Source organism: Sinocyclocheilus grahami, unplaced genomic scaffold (genome assembly GCF_001515645.1).
Source record: "Sinocyclocheilus grahami isolate Dianchi unplaced genomic scaffold, SAMN03320097.WGS_v1.1 scaffold211.1, whole genome shotgun sequence".
Lineage (NCBI taxonomy): Eukaryota > Metazoa > Chordata > Actinopteri > Cypriniformes > Cyprinidae > Sinocyclocheilus > Sinocyclocheilus grahami.
In genome coordinates this window covers 117,121-126,470 of record NW_015505390.1, presented here as the reverse complement: position 1 = coordinate 126,470, position 9,350 = coordinate 117,121, and the positions used below count along the sequence as shown (strand labels likewise).

At 42.4% G+C, this 9,350-nt stretch overlaps 1 protein-coding gene across 1 annotated transcript in view; it reads left to right on the top strand.

Annotated features, from left to right (window-relative positions):
* The window catches only part of LOC107595952 (transmembrane protein 132C-like), a gene marked incomplete at its 3' end in the record, with an annotated part of 201,144 nt that overhangs the window by 112,461 nt on the left and 79,333 nt on the right, over nt 1-9,350 (top strand). Inside the window, exon 2 of the mRNA XM_016286553.1 lies at nt 5,247-6,132. Coding sequence (XP_016142039.1) covers nt 5,247-6,132 — 886 coding nt within the window. The remainder of the gene's footprint in view (nt 1-5,246; nt 6,133-9,350) is intronic.

Here is a 9,350-nt window from a genome sequence, read left to right as displayed (position 1 = left end):
ATCTTATTAACAGTAGAAGTTAAATCTTACTGTAGTCTTCAAATCTGGGTACTGTCTTACGTTTTAAAATCACAAAGTGAGTTTGGTCCCATCAGGCTAACGTGACAGTCACGACTCATGCAGCTGTAAGGTTTTATTTTTCTTTTGTTTTAACTCGCGATCTTTACAACACGCATTACATTACGTATTTCATGGCACACTCGTTTTATGCGTATTTGGCGCCACCTATTGTTGTGGGTGTATTATTGTCACATGTATTATTACATGTCAAAGTCTAGACCCTGAATATAAGACGACCGCATTTTTTCAGATGTATTTTCAAGAAAAAAACATTGTTTTATATACAGGTAAATACGGTACTTATACTTTAGAAGACAAAGTATTTTTTCACAAATAAATAAATATTTAACAAAAATCTAATTAAAAAGGAAGTAAACCCTGTAACCAACAGGGCACTCAGTATTTTGGAAGTTGCGGAGGCATCCCTTGTTCCCCTTAGAGAACAGGGCATTTGCATTCTCAACTACCTCGACGACTGGCTCATATTACCTCAGGATCAGTTGTGCGAACACAGGAAATTGGTGCTCTCGCACCTCAGCCAGTTGGGCCTTCGGGTCAACTGGGAAAAGAGCAAACTCTCCCTGACGCAGAGGATCCCTTTTCTCGGTATGGAGTTGGACTCGGTCGAACAGACAGCACGCCTCACGCAGGAACGTGCTCAGTCGGTGTTGATCTGCTTGAATACATTCAAGAGCAGGATGGCGGTCCCACTGAAAAAATTTTAAAGGCTCCTGGGAGACCGTTTCAGCACTGGCTCCATGGCAGAGTCCCGAGGTGGGCATGGCAACGCGGCACTCACCGGGTCCAAGTTACACTGGCCTGCCGCCAAACCTTCACCCGTGGTCAGACCTTGCGTTTCTCCAGGCAGGAGTGCCCCTAGACCAGGTCTCCAGGCATGCTGTGGTTTCTACGGATGCCTCAACCACCGGCTGGGGGGCCACGTACAACGGGTTTGCAGTGTCAGGGGTTTGGACGGGGCCCAAACTGCACTGGCACATCAACTGCCTCAAGTTGCTGGCAGTGCACCTTGCCTTGATCCGTCTCAAAGGGCGCTTACGAGGCAAGCATATACTAGTCCGCACGGACAACACTGCGACCATTGCGTTCATCAACCGACAAGGTGGTCTGCGTTCCTGTCGCATGTCACAACTCGCTCGCCACCTCCTCCTTTGGAGTCAGAAGCATCTGAGGTCGCTTCGTGCTGTTCACATTCCTGAGGCTGCTCAACCAGTCAGCCGACGAGCTGTCTTGAGCTGTGCTCCCGGGAGAATGGCGACTCCATCCCCAGACGGTCCAGCTGATTTGGAGACGTTTCAGAGCCACTCAGGTAGACCTGTTTGCCTCTCCAGAAACCTCTCACTGCCAGTTGTTCTACTCTCTGACCGAGGGAACACTCGGCTTGGATGCACTGGGCCTTCGCAAGTATGTGTTTCCCCCAGTGAGCCTTCTTGCACAGACACCTTCTTGGTACCCACGTCCAGACCTCTGGAAACTTCATGTCTGGTCCCTGCGGAGGTTCTAGGTGACCTACCCCAAGAGGTAGTTGACACCATCACTTCAGCGAGAGCACCGTCTACGAGACACGCTTACGCTTTGAAGTGGAACCTGTTTGTTAAGAGGTGTTCTTCTCGCCGAGAAGACCCCCGAAGATGCCCGATCAGAGTCGTGCTGTCTTTTTTGCAGCAAGGGTTGGAGCGAGGGCTGTCTCCCTCCACCATCAAAGTCTATGTCGCTGCAATCGCTGCTAACCACGACCCCATAGAAGGGAAGCTGCTGGGGAAGCATGACCTGATCATCAGGTTCCTTAGGGGGGCGAGAAGGCTAAATCCTCCACGGCCCCCCTCTATACCCTCTTGGGACCTGACTCTAGTGCTCACAGCACTACAGCAGGGCCCATTTGAGCCTTTGCAGACAGTCGAGCTGAAGTTTCTGTCAATGAAAACTCTGCTCCTGCTTGCACTGGCCTCCATCAAGAGGGTAGGGGACCTGCACGCATTTTCGGTCGATGATTCATGCCTAGAGTTCGGGCCGGCGACTCCCAGGTAACCCTGAGGCCCCGGCCCGGCTATGTGCCCAAGGTTCTCACTACTCCCTTCAGGGATCAGGGGGTGAGCCTGCAAGTGCTGCCCCCGGAGGAGGCAGACCCAGCCCTAGCTTTACTCTGTCCTGTCCGAGCCTTAAGGTGCTAAGTAGACCGGACACAAAGCTCAGGACCTCAGACCAGCTCTTTGTCTGTCACGGAGGCCGGCAGAATTGAATGCCATCTCTAAGCAGAGGATGGCCCACTGGATAGTGGATGCCATCACCCTGGCTTATCAGGCACAGGGTGTGCCCTGCCCATTCAGGTTGTGTGCTCACTCAACTAGAAGTGTTGCATCCTCCTGGGCACTGGTGCGTGGCGTCTCGCTGTCAGATATCTGTAGAGCTGCGGGCTGGGCGATCCCTAACACGTTCGCTAGTTTCTATAGCCTTCGTGCAGAGCCGGTATCCTCCTGTGTTCTCACCTCAAACTTGTAGACGCTCCAGAGAGTCCATATAGTAGACCCTGTTGAGCTCCTCCGTCCCCTCGACAACCAGATGTGGTGGAGCATCCGGCGCCAGGCCCTCTCTCGATGAATCTGTGAGATTCCATGTGTAGAGACCTAAGTGTATCCCATATGTGTAAAGTCCACGGTATGGCCTCTGAGCCTGTGTTTCCCCGGCAGACTTCTGCCATCCCAAGAGGGTTACAATCACCTCCAATCTTCCATATGCACCTAAGGAATGTTCATATGAGTATTTGCTTCCGAAACCTCCTTCGGGAAGGTTGGAGCTTCCGCAACGTCCCTGTCCCAAGTGGAACGGGTATGTTTTCCCAGTGTTATCCAGTCTTACTGATTGGGTAGTGCCATAGCAGCAGTAGCTGGTCCTCTTGTGGTAAGCCCTGGCCTACGCCAAAAAGTAGGGGTGCAGGTGGCTTCCACGGGACACTGGAAGGGGCAGTACCTGTGGCCCTTTGTTAGGCATCCCAATTTGTCGGTCATCCGACGTGACGTCGGGAGTGACTGACTGAAAGGGAACGCCTCGGTTACGTATGGTAACCCTCTCCCCGGAAGGAGGGAACGGAGACGTCACGTCCCTTCGCCACAGCTCCTGTACCACCGCTGAGTGGCCGGGTCACCGGCTCGGCTCCTCAGCGAAAACCTGAATATGCACTGCATCTGCTGCCTACTTATACTCACGCAGTGATCAGCGGCATCTGGATGCAATAATCGCATGCCAATGTGCATTAGCTCGTTTAGTTTAATCTCAAAGTAGATTGGTCTCTCTAAGCGAGATCCCAATTTGTCGGTCATCCGACGTGACGTCTCCGTTCCCTCCTTCAGGGAACAAGGGTTACCATACGTAACTGAAACGTTCATTCATTCTCTTTCTCATCATCTGCCTCTCTTCTTCCTCAAGACACTGGGTCCACAAGGCCTCACGTATGTTTTGTCTCAGTGTTGATTTGAAAGGAATAGCTGAAGGTATATCTCTCTCTGAAGGGATTATTATGTGTTTAAACTCTTGTTGTGAGACATACCAAATCTTCATTATATTTTCACACCTTTACTATGCTCCACTCCGCTACCTGAGGAGAGAGAGAGAGAGCGTGAGAGAGATAAAGTAACACAATAAACCTCTGGTTCTATTCCAGGCAGCTGCTTGAGTTTCTGTTGCTCTTCATTCTGTCACTGTTTCAAAACATGCAAATGAGACTCTCTGAATCAGCACGAAATCTGTTGTTTCACTGTAAAAGAGAGAAAACAAATGAGAAATACAAAAATACAAAAGATTGAAATACTGGGATTGTGTAATTCATCATCTTATATTGGCTTATAATGAGCTGAGGTCGAAACTCTTTCTGTGTAAATTGTGTGTGATATTGTTTAGTTCTCCTGTTCTCTGATTTATCAAGTTTTTGTGAACTTAAATGAAGCTCAAGAAACAAATGTTTTTGTTGGATAAAAATGTCCGCTAAATGACAGATTTCAATTTCAGTGATGACTTGTTGACTTTTTGGGTCATGTTTTGAGAGTTCAAATAAATTGTCCCTGAGCACAAAAAGAGGCCTTTCCACCATCAATGTTATACCCTGACACTCACAAAGAGACACGTAGTCACAAAGCCACTGCAGTGTCATATCCTGTCCAGTAGAGGTGGAAACAGTTGTGCGAATGTGAGCCAGAGGGCTACAAATATAGAGCATGGTGTTAGCAATGTCAAGGTCATAGGTTCGACATAAGTCACTTTGGATAAAAGTAGTGTTGTGATAATACACTCATACACTATATAGATATATCACAATTATTTTTACCACAATAGCATATTCACACTTGGGATCCTTTACTTTAAAGTATGTTTTTAGGACTTTTTATGTATTCATGAGCACATTTACATAATTTTCTGCAGGTTAATTAAAGAAAAAGCATGTTGTAAAAAAAAGCACAAATTGACAATTCTCATTCAAAGACAATTCTCATTCAATTCTCATACACAACCTGCTTGACTTATATACTATATATAATAATAATTATTATTATTATTTTACATTTGTTAAAATATGTCTGTTTTTCAAATAATCTATTTATCAAAGAATCCTGAAAAAAGTATTACAGTTTCCACAAAAATATTAGGAAACACACCCATTTTTATCAACATATTGACAATAATAAGCAACACCAAATCTATATAGGAAGAATTTCTATAAAGAATTTCTGAAGAATCATGCGACACTGAAGACAGGAGTAATGGTTGCTGAAAATTCAGCTTTGCCATCAGGAATAGATTACATTTTAAAAATAGATTAAATTGTAAAACAGTTATTTTAAATTAAAATAATACACCAAATTTTTGAATGATAGTGTACATATAATAACATTTTCTCTTTAAATCTTTGTCTTTATTCTTGCTGAACTCTTCTTGCTATTCACTCAGAACATTTACTTGCTCTCTACACACACTTATACAATTATCTTTCCAAAGACCCTTGGCCTTAATTTAATTTGTTTCTCTGTAAATAACTGCTCTCGTAAAATGAGATAAAACAAAAATCAGGGGACACTTTAAATTATAACTGAAAGCAATTTTCCTTGTAATAACATCTATAGTGTCTCTGAAATTAAATAAACATAGAGTTAAATCTCTTTCTCTTTGTCTCTCCGCAGTGTGTGAAAGCAGGGGCGGAGGTAGCGATCTCGTGCCCAGATTCTCCTCATCCTTGCCCACGTACCTCCCTGTGTCCTGCCAACTGCAGGGTGCAGAGTCATCCTTCTTTCTCTGGGAGGCCACACAGAATGTGATGCGTAACGGGAGTTTGCAGACACGCAGTGAGCCTCTCTTTCTCCACTTGCCCGATGCTGGCCCTGCTCCCCTCTTGTTGGTCAACTGTAGCTATGGCAACCTCACCGCAGAGGCGCCAGTACCACCAGAGCTCCTCCAGGGGGCGCTGCCACGTTCTTTCCATCCCTCTACACACCTCAAACTGGGCTGGAAGGTGAGAGCGCACCTGGTAGGCAGGAGGATAGGAGTCAATCGACCTCAAATCCAGGTTTTGTTTTATCTGGCGGGCCGCAGGTGGGAGGATGTGGATCTTGCCGCGGAACTGCTTCCGTGTATCTGTGTCGTTGGGTTCCGTGATCCAGGGGAAGGCTCTGTATCAACCGCCTGCCGACTGGAGGGAAACATGGGGATCTGTGTAGCCCAGCTTGGCATCCCAACGACCTGGTTCAATGCTCCTCCGCCACGTAGGCGCACACAGGAGCCCGTTCCTGTCACGGTGGAGTTGCACTACTCCATCCTTCCTCCAGAGGACCAGGGGAAAGAGTGTGTAGCGGGTATGGTGCAAGGAAAGGCTGTAGGGCAGGAAGGGGATATGCAGAGGATTGGGACGGTGACTCTCGCCACTGGGGACAACAAAGCACCCAGAAACCGACTTAGACTGGATGGAGACGTTGAGATTCTGGCATCCCCCAGCCCGGTTAAACAGGGACAGACAGTGGGATTTCAAGTACTAATGAATCCTGCTGCCGCCACTGAGCAGTTCACACTGAGGTAAGACAAAGTACATGCACTCACCTGCATAGAGGTTGAACGTCTTGAGCTCATTAATGCATTAATGCATCGATCAGACAATAATTAGTTCTTAATTTCAGTACAATCCACCAAATCTGCTATGGTGTAGGGCTTGTATGACTACTCATTTTTACTTGCCTTGTACTTGTCTTCCAGAAAAGCAGCCAACCTTATGTGAGTGAAATCACAATATGTAGGGATGCACTTGATATTAACATTTTGGACAATATTTTAATTGTCATTATTTTATTATGATGTAATTGTAGGGGTGCACTATTTGACCAAAATCTTATTTCACTATGCAAGTAATTTTATTTCACAATAATGGTATGTTACAATATAAAACTTAGAGCAAAGATGCACATAACAAATAATAGGACAAATTCAATCAAAGAAAGATATAAATAAAATACAGAAATTGAATAATTAAATGTAAAAACATTTAAAGCTGCTGACCAGGAACCAAGAATCCAATAATTATTTTCATGTAATGTGCAATATTAATTTTTTTCTAAATAAATTAAAAGTAAAACAATATTGTCAAAAAAAAAAAGTAAAAAAAAAAAAAGTTTTAAAAGCTAAAAGTGACTTTAGGCATCAAACCATTATAATGTAGTGCATGAAAAAGGGATATTCATATGTTAATGATAGTTTAAAAGTGTTATAAAATTTATTAAGATTAACTTTAAACATAAACATAGGAAATGAGCTTGCATAATTATATATCCAATATCCAATAAAACTGGAGCTGAACTCTGCAGGATGGCGACCCTTCAGGAGCAGAATTGGGCACCTTTGTTCTAAATGAACTCTGAACATTTTAGCTTGCTTACAGCATGTTTATGAACATAAAAGCTGCGTCCGAAAGCTCAGGCAGCAGACTTGTTGGCTCGCTGCCCTATCAGTTTGTTTATTTGTTTGTTTATTTATTGGTATTATTTAGTCATAAAAATTTAACAAATCAATAAAGAAATATCACTATAATATTATATACTATGAGTATTTTATAATAATAATTTTAATTTATATAATAATAATAATTATTATTATTTTAACTAATGGTAAAATTACAATAGTAATATTTGTGTGTTTTTTTTTTTTTGCTAACAAACATTAAGCCATAGATTTTTTATTTTGGCGGAGGAAAATGCAGGGAACTTCTCTTTTAAAATGCTTCTTTTGTTGACAACAGATGTATGAATGACACTCATTACAAGTTTGGGAAGATGATTTGGGCAAGTGTCATTTTCACATGCATGGTATATGCGACTCAGTCTCACAGGACTTGCAGAGATGGAGTTTGTGTGGAGCAGCATTTACTGCAAACCGCTCAGAGACACTGAAAACACTCACAGCTGCTCACAGGACAGAACATCAGATTACATATTTACATAATTTCAATGCCGTCTTTGCAATTTGATAATCGTTCTTTTAAACCATTTCGCATACTTTGGCATTGTTAGAATTAATAAAAAAGTTATCAGCCAACTGATGAGTAACACTGTTTCATATACTTTCCAACTCCAATTTTTTTCCCCTTACTCGCATTTGGTGCTTGGCGACTGTTAATTTTAGGCCCTGTTTACACGCATGGAGCTCCCATTATTCAGTACTAACAATACACACGCATGCAGTTTGGTGATCCTTATAGTCACAGTTCACACATGAACACATTGCTGCTCGCTTACTCTCTGGCAGCTTTTCATTCTGGAGGCCTTGGGGCTTTCCCAGACATATGATAGATTAGACTTATTCATCAGTGCGCAGATAAAGCAGAGCTCCAGACTACCGCCGTACCCGTCCCAGCCAGCTCCGCTCCTCTCTTCTCTATCACTGCTGTTGAGTTTTATAATGAGCAATAATTAGTCTCTGCCATCAGCACATAAGGATCATTAAAATGGATGAAGGAGCAGTACGTTAAGGTTGTTTCAGGGGGTATAAGAACTGAGTCTCTCATATGGTCACTGACAAGATTTTAGGTGGATATTTACATCCGAACACAGTCGTTATTACTGAATTAGGAGGGCAACATGTACTTGTTAAATATAATTGTTTACTACTTAATCTAAGAGACTTTGGTGTGATGCCATCTAAGTGTATTTATGTCTGGGACTGCGATTATCTGCAGGAGAGTCACTATGGAATATGTCTCTCCTATCTCAATTAACTTCCGTCAGCAGAGAGACAGATGCATGCTGGCAGAGGAAGATGCTATTGTTTCTGCTAGTTGAACGATGCTGCGACATCAAAGCCACTCCTGCTGGTGTCGTTTGGCTCTATAAAAGATGTGTGATGTCTTTCATTTCACCACATGCTATCTGTTTAGATGGAAAAAATCTAAATGTTTTCCTCCTACCGATGCTGGGAAAAGTCTCCCAGCCGTTGTTTGTTTGTTTGTCTAGAAATTCACAAATTTCTGCCCTTATTGTTGCCGAGGAGGAGATTGAAATAGCTAAAATAGCTTCATTTGTTCCCTCTAAAATCAAAACAGAGTTTGTGTAGTTGGTATTTTTCCTTGTTTGTGTGTCATACACATGGAAAGACACAGGTCTTTGAAAGCACACCTCTACAGACATTTGAATCAACCTAACAAAGCCAAAACATTTAGAAATGTCTTCTGTCACAGTCTAGACAGTTTAAAGATTCTAGATCAGTGGCCACAAGTTTTTACTTGTGTATATACCTGTAACTTAACAGGAATTCCCCCCCCCCCCCATTGACTAGTTAACATAAGCAGTTCTTAAATGTTAATTATCATTTTGCATTCAATTGGATTTCTACAAATCTAGAAAATAATTGCGATTTTATTGTATTCTGTTTTATTATTTAATTTAATTTAATTTAATTTGTTAAAAACGTCTACACCCAAGGGTTTCAAAGAGGTTTAGACCAACTTTTTTGGTCCACAATCCATTTTCTAAAGTGTAATAACTAACAAATATTTAAAATTAGCAACTAATTTTCTTAAGAATAACAAGTTAAATTTTCAGTCAATATTATTCGAAACTTCAAATCATAGAAATATTTTGTGATCCTTTCTGTATCTCTGGTGACCACCAAATAGAGTTGTGACAATAAGAGTATTATTATTTAAATTAAGATTATTATTTAAATCAAATTATTAATCTAGAAAATAATTGCGATTTTATTGTATTCTGTTTTATTATTTAATTTAATTTAATTTAATTTGTTAAAAA